We start from the raw sequence: 15,800 nt of genomic DNA, 5'->3' as shown, positions 1-15,800 counted from the left end.
ATCTCCAAGCAAAGCTTTTCTTTAATCTCATTTTTTCTAGGATTTCTTCTGCTATTTTGCCTACTTCTCTATTGTTGCAGACTGGGCCTAAATGGTCTTTAATTCTCAATTGTGCTTTATTCTTGGCCTTAGTGAAATGAGTCTAACTAGAGTTTAACATTTTCCTATAATATTCCAGGGAAAACAACCTCATAGGAACATACTTTGGTAGTTTGAACGGAGGGAGTTCACAACCATAAATTCTGATCTCTGTGTGATTCTGATATAAGAACCAGTCACCTATCTTGTACTACTTAGATAGCTAAAGGATTCTTTTGATTTCATCACTAATCCTATGAGGGGGACTTCCTGTCAGCATGGTGGTCACTGGGTGGACAAACTGGTCAATGAATTCATTGTACGAATAGGGACAAGTATGTGAATAGTGGAAGATGGAAGTCCAAAAAATAACTGATCTAGGATTACCCTTTGTATCAAGTTTATTTATAGAGAATGGAAACTTGTCAGGCGAATAGTAAAGGAAAAGGTGATATATGATTGTAGAATAATTGAATACCTTTTCATTTTCTAGCCTCATGAATTGGTTGTGGAGTTTCTCAGCAATGAAAGAAGCATAGTTATTTTTGACAGCAGGAGAGTGACCAAAGGTAAAAATGGATATTAAAACTAGAGTCAATTCATCCACATATTCACCAGTATTGAAACCCATGACTGTAGCTATCATATTGACTATATTTTTCCCTATCCGTGTGAAGAAATATGACACGTATGGAGGAGGATATTTGGGTTGATGTGGTTTATCCATGAAAGTTTGGAAAAGGCGACTGAGTTTAGACTGGGACAATTTAGATGATTTCTCTAGTAATTCTCCAAGGGAAATGGGGGTGAGGTCTTCACTGGGCTAAAACTGTAACATTTCATTGATTGAATCTGCAGTAATTGTGAAGAGAACGGTTTGATTGGGGGATATTATTGCTTTGAGGGTGGGATTATAATTGGCGTAACATTGATGGATAATGTCAAGGAAAATGCGCACAGAGGGGAGAATGTAACTTGGGAGATTTGATTCCCAAAGTCTTATGGTATCAGAGCCATTCATGTAATTGTCCCAGCATTGACAAAATACTTTCAAGGAGATTTCTTCAGTTACAAGGTCTTTTATTTGAAAATATTTATCTGCTAAGGGTAGATAGTCCAAATCTCTGTGAGGGGTAGTGATAGGGGCTATACTGAGGGCCACGGGGGTTTTCATTCTGGTTCTTGTGGATTTAGATAGGAAAATGGGGTTTTCAAGTAGAATTGGTGAAAATAGAGGGTCCTGGGTTCAATTCTAAATTCCGCAACTGAATTATAATGAATTTTGGGTTTTTTCAAAGTAATTGCATAGGAAATCAAGTATTTACGGGGTTTCTGGAAGGAAACTAGCAAGTACCTATTTTTCAGTGACGGCCAATGGAGGGCAGGCTCACTGGGTGCAAATGGTGGACTAGAGCAGTGTTGAACTAAAAGTTTCAGGGTGGCTGATGGTTAGTGTACGAGCTGGTCGACTTCAACGTTCAGGTTGCATGCTTTCAAAATAAGGATGAAAAATTGTTTCAATTTTTTTTTTATGCAAAGTCAAAGCTTTTGGCAGGTGTAGGATTTGGACAAATGGCTTCAGCGGGGAGGTGATTTGACTTTTTGTCTTTAGCGGGAAGCGGTAAGTGGGTTTCATCGCACCGCCAGTGGAGGGTAAGTGGTATTTTAGCAAGACCACGCGATTCCATACGCTGCTTGACACGTAGCAATGGTACTACTCATGAAACTGCTCACCATCGCACGCTAAAGGTCAACCGCAGAGGCTTGTATGATATGCGCGATGACCATCGAATCTGTAGGATCTGATCGAACAATTGTCGGAGATGTGAAATGGCTGACAGATATAGAGGGCGAGCCCGACATGAATTAAAGAGATTAATCATATCGAGGGTGATTTAATTGGTTATCGAGTTATTAATTAGTCCAAATGATGTAACTAATCCTCATCAAATGGTGGTGGGGTTAGGTTCTTAATTACTATGGATTGTTTAATTAATCCCATTTATTGTTTGATTTATGGTTATATTTAACCATCGGGGTGGGATATGTAAAAATTTGGGGTTTTTTGTATAATATAATAATACAGGCATGGGTATTTTTGTTCTATAGGGGAATTATATAATAAACTTTAGTGGTTAATATGACATTATGGAATGTGGAATGTGTGCTAAGTTTAAAACATTTTCATCATACACATTTAAAACTTAGGCTAAGTGAATATGAGGGTTATATGGAGAGTGTTTTATTTCTCCTAAGTAAAATAGGATTTTTCTTAGGAAAAGATTTATTAGGGAAATGAATAACTTATGAAGGGGGGTGAATATTGATGAAGGGGCTTGAGCACTTAGGCATTATAAATTATTGGGCCAAGGGTCCAGTCCCTCCAAAAGTCAGAGAAATGCTCTGAGCCCCTATAACTTTGATAATTACCTTTAGCACTTAGGGAATTAGTGAAAATTTTTAGGGGAATGAGTAGGGAAGTTAATTATTTTGTCTTTGAATGTTGAAGTGCCTTTCCATGTGATACATGCCTTTGCTTAGTGATGAAAGTAAAATATTTAAACATTTAAACTTATCATTCACCACACATGTATTCTACAACCACTATCTATTTACCCTACCTACTTTACCCTAGCATTTTCACTTCTTTATTAGGGTGCACTTGAACTAGCAAACCCTTTTCAAACTTTCTTTTCTTTTACATAGTGATACCTATCTAAATTTGCACCTATTACATCCAAGGGCTCAGATTAAACTATTGAGCTCCTTTTATTCACTCTACCTATTTGCTTATCTGCCAAGATTAAACTATTTGGTCAGATCTTTACTCTCTATTTCTACAACATGAAATTGAAAATATGAATTAGTCAAGCTTAAAATTTTTGACTATTCATGAATTGTGGCATAAGTGACAAGTTGCACACAATTTTTATTATACAAAAGTAGTGGCATTTAGACTTGCACACTTTCTTGGTCTTTTATTTTTTTGGGGGTTCATTTTCTTTCATTTTTTTTACCTCTTTTTTATTCTTTTCACCATTTTATTCTTTTTCTAGGGTATACCCTCTTTACATTTTTTAATTTTTTGATTTTTTTGACTTTTTTACAAATGTGGAAAACCTTTGCAACAAGTGAAGGTATGAACATATTTCAAAGCTAAACTACATCAATCATGATATATGACACCTATTGGTATAGGGGCATAACACAATCTTAGATCCAAAATCACTTGATCCATTTCATATTCCCCGATTTGCATGGTCAGACTCATCTCCCTTCCTATTTGGGTCATGTGCTTCTCGAGCTTTCAGACTACGTGCGATTCTCCTAGCGCGGTCCCAACACATCTAGTTATGAGTTCTTATAGCCCCTTCATAACCTTGTTGTCGCACAACAGCTTCATGCATGTCTCCAAAAATGTAATGAGCATTGATGGGTCCATTTCTGGTTCCAATCTGTCTTTACTTCCTGAAGTGGAGGCATCCGCGAAGCTCTTCTTAGCTTCCATGAATGTCTCTTTAGCATGCTCTAGATAAAATTCAGGTTCCTTCGTTAGAGCCTTGCAAGCCCAGGTACTTTCTTTGGGCTACCTGACTTTGTCATCCCTTGTCATCATACCATTCCAGAGCACGATATTTACATTCAGGTCTTCCTCACGCAACTCAAACCTCATCATTTGTAGGTTCTGAGTCAAGGGAGGTTGGACTGCTCCTTTATCGTGCAACCTCGCTATCAACGTGGGACAATCCTTTGTCTCATGATCAAACTAGGTACTATATAAACATAATGGTCTCGTCAGATTTGTACAATCGCAGGCATAATAACCCGGTCATTTGCAATTGTAACATATCAGTTGGTCACGACCTCTTCTTGGTCCCGTTCCTCCTCGGCCTTATCCGTGCCACTGAAATCCAGCATGCACCATTCCTGCATTTTGATCAACAGGCCATGTTTTAGCTTGAACTCTATAGGTAAGAGTCTGATCCATCATCAGTTCATAACTTCTACAGGTGCGCAGATCATGGCCTACTGACCTGCAGAAATTACATAACAACTACTGGGAATTCTGCGTATACTTCTATAATAGATGGAAGTTATCTCTAGTGTGCTTCCATCCTATCTGACAAATCACGCACCATAATGCAGGTGCCGCACTTGGTCTTACTTGTGCCTCCGATCTCAAAGGAAATGGTCCTCCTCCCGCCAGGTAGTTCGCGAAGACTTGAAAACGATCCTTGTCATGTCCCTGGCCTTTGCACTTTATGCACCATACCTCCTCGCACGCTTCTGGGTGAGTTTTCCTATCTTGTTTCAAACTCTGCATCTCAAGGCATAAGTTCTTCAACTACACGTGAATCTGTCGAACTCCTAGGTTTGGATCTTGTATCGAAGTCTCATGCAATCTCATTGCTGCCTCCAAAGCTTTAGCTTGAGTGGTTAGCCTTTGTTGTGATAGAGCGTTCTATAGATGCGGTGTTAATGCGGCTACAAACCATTGACAGTGTTGCCTGTCTGTTAAGGTCATGTTCGCTTCGTGAATTGTGCACTTCTGTCTTTGATCCAACTCCCATGGGGTTTCACCTGGTAGCATGGTGATTTCCTTGAATCCAATAATCAATTGTGCCTCCAATTTCGACCTACTAAATTCTTTGTTTAGCGCAGTCTCAATACCCGCTATCCCCACATTCGGATTGTCATTGTAATGTTTAATGTACCAAGTCAGCACACGATCCTGTAGAGTGCTAACCAATGTCGCCTTCTTTATATTGTTGTCTGTGATGCCCTGTCCTTCCCATACTGCTTTTACCACGAACCAAAATTGGTCCATATGTTCATTCCCTACTCCCTTGAACACTAGTAGCTTTATTGCGCTGGCCATACTACTTCGTAGTGGTGGCGGAGGTGCTGTGGGAAAAGTCAAGGTGAAGATGGTGAAACTAGTGGTGGTGTGGGCACAGGTGCTATGCACAGAATTCTCTGCTTTATCAAATTGATCGCACTTCTTGGTGAAACCCTCACGAGCTCTCCTTCGTCCCTTCGCGGAGGCGATATCAAGGGGCTAGTTTCGAGTTCTGTGCTACCTTTTTTTTTTGTAGATCCTCCCACTCCGCATAGCCCCAAACATAAATTTATTTTCATAACCTGCTTTTCACACAATAGCATTTTAATCCAAGTGTTCAAAGATTTGACGTACTTACCTCGTGGTCCCTTGAGGAAGCATCGTTCCACCTCACTATAGCTGACTGAAGTATCCACCACGAATTTGGTGATGAACCCTCCTATGATTTGATCCAGCCAATGATTGACAGAGCGCACGATCTTGTCTTCCAATGCTTCTAGTCTGCGCACTAATTCTGGAGTCCACATAATAGGTTTGTCGAGTTTACACCTTCCTTGACTGTCCGCTAGCTTCGCGATGCACTCGTACAACTCAGTAGGGAAGGATTCAAAGAAAATTTCATGGATTTCCATATATAATTAGCAATCTAACCACTCTTCCTTCAATAATCACGAATTCTTGTTTTCCTGCAACGCGAACTCGTGAATCTTTCTATCCAACCACTCCCCAATTGCTTTCTTTGTCAGATTCTAGAGATGTGACATCAGACATCTCTATGTAGATCTCAGTCTCGACAATAGAACCATTTGTTGGCTTATTTGGGCCTAACCAAGGTTCAGATTTATTTTAGCCAAATAAATCCTAGTACTACTAGCCCTTTCAGCAATAGTTTGTGGAGCGCAAACTGAGGTCTCACCCAAAGTAGTATGGGAGGGTGCTAGAACTAGGTTTCCGCACCTTGGAGATGTCTGATGAGTTCAACTAGTTCGTAGTTTGACCCTACATGCAAGTTGCTTCATGCACTTTCCCGTACCTCACAGCCTAATATACTACCTTCGCACAGCCCTACCCAGGGGTTGAACGTCATGCTCTTGTGTTATTACCCAAGACCTTACTTATATTCCAATTTTAGTTGATTATTTTAGCCTACTTGCGTGCTTTAAGTTATACTTAACAACATAAACCATTCATACAAGTACGCATAGTAAATAAACAATATATGTTCCAATTATATCAAACATGAATTAACCTAAGAAAAGATACATAGAATTATGATAAAACTTCTCTTTATTAATTCCTTCCTTGGTTATAGACTCGACTGTGCCCTGCACACTCTGCTACAAGGGTTCGCAAACTTAGCTGCGGACTACTATACCTCTGCACACTGAGTTGTGGAGCCTTCTCCTACTCTACTGATCTGAATCGGATCCTTAAACTCTGTTAAAGCTACCCAAACTCTGTAAATAAACTTGTGCCGAAGTTCAAAGTCTTGTGGATATCGAGCTTATTAGAAATAACCTCTGAACAATGGAAATTTGTGGTCAACACAGAAAAATGAGGACACTCGGTCAAAGCGCACAGGCCATTAGCCCATGATGACTACACACTGGCACAAATTGGCAATAGGGAGGCCAAATCCAAAAACAAAGGTAGTTTCTGATATGTGATTAGCGCAAAAGCACTAATCACATATCGCAGGGCATCTCCCTCAGTGAAGGAAAGCCCCAAGCGCTCGATCACAAGGAAAAGGCATAAAACCATACTAGAATCATTGATTCCATCATAAGGAGGGTCCTATGCCAAAACCAGTAAGATATCACGAGCACTTCAGGCCGTAAGTGGGTTCGACTGAGTCCCACGCAATTCAATACACTCGGTGACACGTGTCTAGCGGATGAGAAAGAAAACTACTCACATGACACAGGTAAAGGTCACACAACTTACCCGTGCGATATGGATGGAGACCGTAGGATCTGGAGGCTCCAGATCAAAGACATAGATACGACCAATGGATGACTGGATTTGACAAAGTCATAAAGCAGATTGTGTGGGATTTTGAAGTCCAACGTCGACGATGAGTGGGTAGAGATTCGTGTTTCACAGGCATTCTTGGAGTAAACGGAAATAACAGTCGTTTCAAACAATCGAGTGTTTCTGATGAACCTGAAACTTATCCGTTACGGAATAGGTGGCCACTACCTTGTGAGGTGTGATGCAGTGACTATAATAGCCAAAGAAGGGATTTCAACAGACAGAGGCAGGGAATAAGAGAGCTAAAAGTAGAAACGAACAGTCAAGAAGAAAATGGCTTAAAGCCACAGACTGACAAAGATAGAGGGGGAGAAGAAGAGAGGAGAGTGAATATTGAGAAAAAGTTGAATGCATAGAGAGTCTTTGGAGTCACTCGGAGGTCGAATGAAAAGCCAAAGAGCTCAATTGACAGCAGGATATTGTTGTTGGAGTTGCTTGGAGGTCGAGTGACTCACAGAGGCATGCAAAGGCCAAGAGAAAGAGCTTAGAGATCCAGAGCCGAGAACCACAAGCCACAGCCAGAGCCAAGAGCCAGAGCGAGCGCCAGAAGTGAGAGCTGAGAGCCAGAACCAGACCCCGAGCCAAAGAGCCAGAGCTAGAGTCAGAGCTAAAAGCTAGAGCAAGAGCCAAAGCCAGAGCCAAGAGCTAGAGCCAAAAAGTCGAAGAGCTCCAAGAGCCAAGGGATAAGATGGTGTTCTGAGTCCAATGTTCCTATGTAAAACATTGGAGTTGAGTGTGGAACTTGTAAAAGAATTTTTTCCATAATCCCAGGGAGCCTAGTCGAGTTGACTAGAGCTCAAGGAGACATAGCCCAAGTGTTTCGGGTGAACTCCATATTAAATTGTTGTCATATGTGTTTTCTTATTACTACATTTGTCTATTATCATATATATTTACATATCAACATGAACAAATAAATTTTAAAAGCACAAAAATAGTTAAAAACACATGCCATCATACACCTTATTTTCAAGCATTTCTTAATTCCACATTAGTTAATCATTAAGACTTGGGAAAATTTAAAGCTTTGGAAGTAGGATAGGTTATTGTAAGTTAGACAAGAATCCTAAGAGCCCCATTTTTAGATCATCTGCGACCCAAAGACACACTTCGCACTGCAACTCAATCACTTAGACTTATCATGCTCATCTTCTTGATTAAGTTTTATACACACAGAGCCTCACTCTATTTATACAATCCCATGGTCCGCGGACCATGGGTAGGTCTATCTAGCTGACATTACATTTACAAAACTAGGTTGGACAACCCTATGACTTTATCATACTTTCATGCCCTACGCCCAAAATTCGCAGAACTTTACAATAATATTCGATCAAAACTTGGGCCTTAAGCCCCAAAACGTGCCTTTGAGGGGATTTCATAACAAATTCTAGAGCATATCATGGCTCATTCAAATTACCCCACAGGATTAGTAGCTTTTCGATAAGGTGAAATAATCTAAAGTTAAGCTAGATGGACCCATCGAAAAGTAAAATGATCAAACATCTTATCGTAATATCGACAATTTTGGTTCATTATGACAATTCCCCTCCACTTCTCACAAATCACTATGGGCACATGTCGAAAGTGGTTTATTTTTTTTGTCAAAACCACGCATTAGAAGTTAGCAACAACTCATGGACTAGCCGAGTGAGCAAGACAAGTGATTCAGCACCACATCATCACTCCACCTCACCCATCCACATCATCTCCCATACTCCACGTCATCCCTTCGTACTCCCTTACATCATAAAATATTTTCATTTTTTCCCAGTCGGTACACAAACGGTAAAAGTTGTCTTGTCCATCAATTTTTTTGTCCTCCATTTGTATAGTTATGGTGACCAATGTTTAGAGTGTACACCATCAGCTCCACATCTGTATTTGATCCTTCATCATCTCATGTTATCGGGTAACTCATAATTCCAAACTTATTCCTTACTTTTCTTCAACCTATAAACATGTATAAAACCTAGAAATTAAATTAAAAAAATGTAATCACCATGCCATCTATTCATATACCTCTTATGGATAGAGAGGAAAAAGTGTATGATTCTCATTGTTGTTTGACCTCATGGAGATTTGAAAAGACATTATTTATTGTTCCAATGATTCAGACAACCTCCTTCAAGTCTTTTAGTCGGTTCTGTATCATATCATTTCCCCATCTATTTATAACTTTCTCAAATTTGTGAGTTGGTTAGTGTCTTCATTGTTGCACAAAGAAATTTGATTATGTCTTCAATGAGGGAAAATGTTTTCAACATCACATTAGAGTTAATTCATGAAGCCTTTAATTTCCATGCAGTTGCAAACCCTAATAACTTTTCAGATGACTCCTTTCTCCTAACATACAAAAAACTTTCTACAAAAAACTTTCTAAAGAAAACAAAGTTTGTTTTAACTCATTTCACCAGCATATTCTCAAATTCCTCCACCAATAGAAAATTATCCAATAACCCTATTTCTTGAAGTTTCCCAACATGTCTCGACTATAATTTTGTCTCTGTTAGGGGAATATGATACTGGGACAACAAATGAACAATCCTTGGGATTTTTGAGCCTAATGCTACGACCAGATATTGTTTTAAACATTCATTCTTATTTAGCCAAGTCCATCATCTTTCAATTTCAAAACTTTCATATAGTTGGTTACTTCAGATACCCCTATATTTTTTTCTATATGTTCTTGTATGTACATGTAGACAAGTTTAGTCATCTTGGTTTGAATATATGGGATTCAAGAAATCAAAAGAAAGATGTGATTGAATGGACTAGTTTGTCAGGAGGAAGGACAAAAATGGGGGATTTTCTCAATACTTGTCATAATTTATGGCCATTGTATATACTATTTTGAACAATTATCACCCTCCAAGAATTTTACTTGAGGAAAAATAATTGTTGCAGCTCAGTAAAGAAACCAGAGTGGGAGACTGGTACATTTTTTTAAGACTACACTGAAATAAGAATGCATGGAGTGGAAGTGCGACCATACTAGTTCCCAACCATTTTTCCTATGAGGTTATATTTTCTTGAATTTATAAGGCAGAGTCTCAATGTTGTCCAAGTTCATTTTATTCCTGCAGACAAAGGGTATATTTTCAAACAAGAAAGGATTATTGGGCCATTCATTGTGAACAGTAGACAAGCCCTCCCACACGTTGAAGAAATGATGAAGGAGTTTGGTTATGACCAAGGAGAGAAGTGGAAATATGACCCCTATGAAATAATTTATAATAAAGAGTGGAAATTAGTTATGCACCTCACCTCCATGAAGGTAAGCTAGAACTTGAGAAAATGGAAAATCAAAAAACATGGTGAGGCAGCAAAGAATGGATGTCAAAACCCCTATAGTAATGGAGAATAGTTTGAAGAGAAATGCTCTCATTATTCTCTCTCTCACTCACTCTTAGACACTTAGAGTTTTCTTGGAGCATTCTAGCTTTGGACCAAGGAATGGAAAAGAAATCAAAGGAAGAACATGGAAAATAAAGGAAAGCAAAGAGAAAGCAAGGAAGAGCAGGATCAATCAGCTTCAGCGGGAAACTTGTAGGTAACATATTACATGTGTTATTTCCTATTTGGTTTTGACATGCATGCATTTGCATGTTGTTATTTGGTTCTCTGGTTGTCGGTTGCATTGTCTTGTCAGGTTACGACAGTGGCTTTCAACCTTGCCTTTCCTTTCTCCAGATAGCCATCATGTGATGGGATTATTTCTTGGTTTTGAGCTTTCGAATTGCTAGATGGTTTTAGAATCCGGGGTAGAGGTGGTCTTACGAAAATTCCCTAGGGTCTAGGAATCCCTTCATCGATTTTGGTAGGATACACGGTAAATCCTGAGGGTGGAGTCTCGGTTTAGGGCCTAGTAATTCGGTTTGGATTGTGGTAAATCTTGAGAGGCAATGAGATGGAAAATTCCTCAAGGATAATGATGGAGTTTGGAGGCATTCCAAGCTCGATTTGGTTTTGTGATCTTGGTGCCGATTTTGGTGAGCTCACAGTTTGGTGAGGGAAAAGGTGGTTAAACCTCTAGATTCCTTTGGTTGTTTTTGGATTGGTTTATCCATGAGATTCCACATTCATGCTTAGAATAAGGCACGGGGGTGACTGGCTGAAAGAAATATTTGGTTCAGCCATGTCATTGGTCAGGTGGTACGTGGAAGTCGCAAACATGGTTAGCTCTTACCTATGTTGTAATCTGTAAATAAATCTAAAACATGTTTTTATACTTTTGTTATTGAAATTTCTATGAAAATTGTTAGCATGTATTCAACTCAAAAGAATTTAAATTAGATATTTATAATTATTTAACTATTTAAATGTTAAACAAAATTAATGATAACTAATTAAGCTAATTACTTGGGTTATTTCTTTCTTGAACTATTGAGATAAGAGATATAATTTGTTACATACTCAAAGTAAAGTTGACATATAATATAAAAAAATATTAAAATAATTTCATTTCTATTTTCTATATATGAATATAGACCTATATATAAAATGAGTAAAAAAAATGAAATAAAATAAAATAAAAATTCTTATATTATAGATATTTTTTATTTTCCACCATAATAGTGCAATTTTTTCAATGCTTAACATGGATTCCATACATGGAATAGAAAAAAAATATTAATAACAAAAATACAATTTAATGAAAAGTAAGAAAACTTTCCGTAAAAATCATCATCATCATAATTTAATATTGACCACTTTTATATGATATACAATAATAAAAAATACAATAAAAATTTGTTATAATCAAAAAATTTTAATGTTGTGTTGAGATGTATAATTATTTTCATGCTTGACATGGAGTCCACACAAACATAAAAAATTAAAAATTAAAAATTAAAAATTAAAAATTAAAAAATTAAAAATTACAAAAATAAATAAATAAATTATATCCATTTTAATTATTAATCTATCATGTGGTAGTAAGACATCAAATTCTTCAAGGTCACAAGACTTTCCTCAAGTTTTTCTAAGTTCAAAAAAAGGTTTTAGGTCTGTTAACTAGAAAGACTTGATGCATATATATATATATATATATATATATATATATAATTGTAAATGCCTATTTTCAAATTAATATAAATATTCAGTCAGTTGTTTGCGAACCTTGAATCTCATATTTTCAATTTTTTCTTTCCTTCCATACCAAAATTTCGAACATGAAATTAATTACCATGGAAAAAATGCATTAAATAAGATTATAAGATGAAAAAAGTAAAAATGAGATGAAATGAATGTAAGAAAATGAGTGATATAAGAACCATACATGGATTAACTAAGATGAATTTTAAATGTATAGTATGATGCTTTCTTTTTCCATATAATTATTTATAAGGAAAGGATAAATGTTGTGTAAAATTTATTACATAATTATATTAAGAAATTTATTTTCTTGAAACTATGTTTCTTTATATTTCTTTAGATGTATTTTGCTCATAACAATGATATATATATATATATATATATATATATAACAACGATTACACATCTATTTCTAATTAGTAACCATTTTTTTTTGTATGGAAGAAGAATGATCAACCTATATTGAAATGATATCACCAAGATTTCACATCCCTTAGGATAGTTTAATTCCACATAGCACTCATTGCATCTCCTAATTTCCATGAGAGGTAGTCATAACTTCCAAGTGATTTCCGTCACAGGTCATAGTAACTCACTAATTTCTCATGATTTTTGAATAGTCCACTTAGCACTCACACCTCTCATGGAAATGGTCATACATGAAGGACTTATATGGAAATGGTCATACATGAATGACTTACTTAATGCAATTGAATCCCAAAAATGATATCTAATATAATACACTACAAAAACCCCCAATACTTAATTCAAAAGAGTGAAGGGGACTCTACTCGAATGGTTCATGAGGCACAATACTTGCTAAGGTTTTGGTCACCCGTCCTAGATCACCTCTGGCTAAAGGGTGCTTAACTATGGAGTTTACCCCACAATCAAGCCCACTTAGATTCCTATCCCATTTGGAAAACCTTAGCAAGTATTGTGCCTCATGAACCATTAGAGTAGAGTCCCCTTCACTTTTTTGAATTAAATATTGGGGATTTTCGCAGTGTATTATATTAAATATCATTTTTGGGACTCAACTACCTTAAGTAAGTCATTCATCTATGACCATTTCCATGAGAGGTATGAGTGCTAAGTGGACTATTCAAAAATCATAAGAAATTAGTGAGTTACTACTACCTCTCATGAAAATGATTGTAGATGAATGACAAAATAATCATAAATGAATGACTTAAAACGCAGTTGAATCCCAAAAATGATATCTAACATACATACAATTTTAGTAACATATTTTCATATATATTTTATGATGAATTACACTGTTTATAATAAAATAAAAATAAAAAACCAGCTTTTAAAAAAACTTATTTTTTTATTATATATATATATACACTAACCATGCTAAGGCTTCACGCTATTAAAACAAAGGTTAACGTTCATATAATTAATATGTCATATGTTTTAATGTTGACATAATTAATACGTTTTATATTATGAGAAATAAAATAATTTAAATTATATTATTTTCGGCCATGATTGATTATTGTATACGTTATGAAGTGGATTTATTCTTCTATATCATAAATGAATTCACAAAAGAATCGTAGTTCATTAAATATATTATTCTAACTTTTAATATTGCTTTTTCTTCAAACTCAATATAATTGAGCTTGAGATTTTAATGTGTGGCCAGTATATAATTGATCTTGAGATTTTAATGGTTTTCGCTGTCTTCGATCTATCTTGTCACTGGACAGAAATCATAGATTCCGAACTCCTTAAAAAAAAAAAGCGCAGTAGCATCCTACGACTATCTGGAATTTCTCGACCAATTTTGTTCTAAAAGATCAATGGAATTTCTCAACCAATCTTGTTCTAAAAGATCAATGGCACCTGCTGTCATCTACAGAGATTTTGTAATCTCACGCAAAAGAAAAAAAAAAAGTGGGATGATCGTGGACCTTCTTTGCCATTCATGTTCCAAAAAATCAACAACAAAATTTGTTTTTTAAAACAAAACATGTTTCTTTTGGCATAGTTTTTTAATTACTTTCATGCTTTTTAAAAGTAGCTTTTCTGCGTGACACATAACTCAATCACAAAGTTTTTTGCGTGACATTTGTGCTAACCTCAGTCACAATCATGGATTAACGTTGATGCTTTTTCAACCTTTTTTGCTAACTTCTGCAAATTAAACATGTCGGGACTAAACCCTAACCCTAATGGCATGATATCCCAGGAAGTCCGTACCTAATACCTAGTCCAGATGTCCTTAGACAATCTAAATCTCCTATAAAACCCTGTTGATCTCCTGTATTACAATCAAGGTCTCTGGATAGTTGCTTAGATCAGAATTACATTGATCAGAGATCAATCAATTGATTTGTAAGAGCCTGTTGCTAGGGATAGAAGTATATTCTCGACATGGCACAGCAGTCGACTAGCTTTAAAAAAGGTGAGCAAATCCGCCATTTCACTCATCCACAGCACGCCCTAACCCTAGTACCCCTGACACATCCATTCACCTGCCATGGATGCAAGGAACAGGGAACCGGGGCTAGATACAGATGCAATGAATGCAACGTCAGCATCCATGAATTCTGTGCCAACGCTCCTCCTTCCATCTCCCATCCATACCACACCCAACATCCCCTCACCTTCTACAACAAGCTAGGAACAGGATTCGTAAAGTCTAAGTGCGATGTCTGCGGCCATTCCTTCAAGGGATTCGCCTACCGCTGCAATATATGTAACTTCAACATTCATCCCTGCTGTGCTGAGCTTCCAAGAGAACTCAGTTTCTATGGCCATCCCCAGCACGCCCTGAAGCTTTTCTCTGGGCCTCCCTTTGCTAAGGGTTCGTCCTACACATGCGGAGGATGTCGCAGAAAGGGCCCGTCTTGGGTCTACTACTGTGCTAAATGCGATTATTTTCTCGACAAAGCCTGCGCCCAAACGGCCATCAACGGCCTCCAAACTCAGGGCATCGCTGTTCGCTCAAGAAAGAGCAAGTTCAGAACGGCGGCGCGCCTTGCCACGCAAGTCGGTCAGTTCTTTTTAAGCAGTCTCGTTGACAGCCTCGGAGAAGCGGTCGCAGGTGTTATTCTTGACAACGCTACCAGAGAGTTCAATCCTCATGCTGGTCACGACAACCATACCGATCATTAAACGCCAACCATACATACTTCAAGATTTGAATGCTAATTACGCCCACATATAGGATCTATTTTATAGATTTTACTCCCATGTCGGAGTTTTGTATGTTTTCGCTTCCTTCTGACTGCTTGTAATTAGATTATAGGTATTCGTTTCAGCTTTCCTATTAACAGGGCCTGAGGTTGAGAATATAGTCTCTGTAATTCTCTACTGTGTAATCCATATCACTTTTACTAACCGAGTACGAATGATTTGCAAAATATTGCCATGCATATGATTGATATGCAAGTGAACCCGCTCCTAGAATTCAGTGTTACGAATTATACTTAATAATCAAAGTTATCTGCTATCACAATACACATTAAGTTCTCTGTAATTACCTACTAAGTTTTTTATAATTACCCATTTTGGAATCGAAGTTTTGGATTTTGGAATAGATTTACAAGTAGTTTTACTAGTGTAAGTGTTAACAATTCTGTTTAATAATCAGTCTTTTCTATAATTACCAATACACATTAAGTTTAAATAGTTGTAGTCTAACTGTGGCAGTATTCTACCTATTTTATGTTTAATTGAAATTATTTTATTTTTATTTCTTTGGTAAGCTTGGTAAGACTACAATTTCATTATGTCCAAT

At 37.1% G+C, this 15,800-nt stretch overlaps 1 protein-coding gene across 1 annotated transcript; it reads left to right on the top strand.

The window, feature by feature from the left end:
* Positions 1 to 14,405: 14,405 nt before the first annotated feature.
* LOC149155903 (protein VACUOLELESS GAMETOPHYTES-like) lies at positions 14,406 to 15,286 on the top strand. Its single transcript, XM_089445865.1, has one exon. It carries the CDS (start codon positions 14,432 to 14,434, stop codon positions 15,173 to 15,175), a length of 744 nt encoding a protein of 247 aa, XP_089301991.1. The 5' UTR covers positions 14,406 to 14,431; the 3' UTR covers positions 15,176 to 15,286.
* Positions 15,287 to 15,800: the final 514 nt, after the last annotated feature.

This window comes from Pinus tabuliformis, chromosome 9, assembly GCF_031772625.1.
Source record: "Pinus tabuliformis cultivar Carrire ecotype Pingquan chromosome 9, CPIR1, whole genome shotgun sequence".
In the NCBI taxonomy this organism is placed as follows: domain Eukaryota; kingdom Viridiplantae; phylum Streptophyta; class Pinopsida; order Pinales; family Pinaceae; genus Pinus; species Pinus tabuliformis.
Note: the sequence above shows the minus strand (reverse complement) of the source record. Positions and strands in the feature narration are given on the sequence as shown.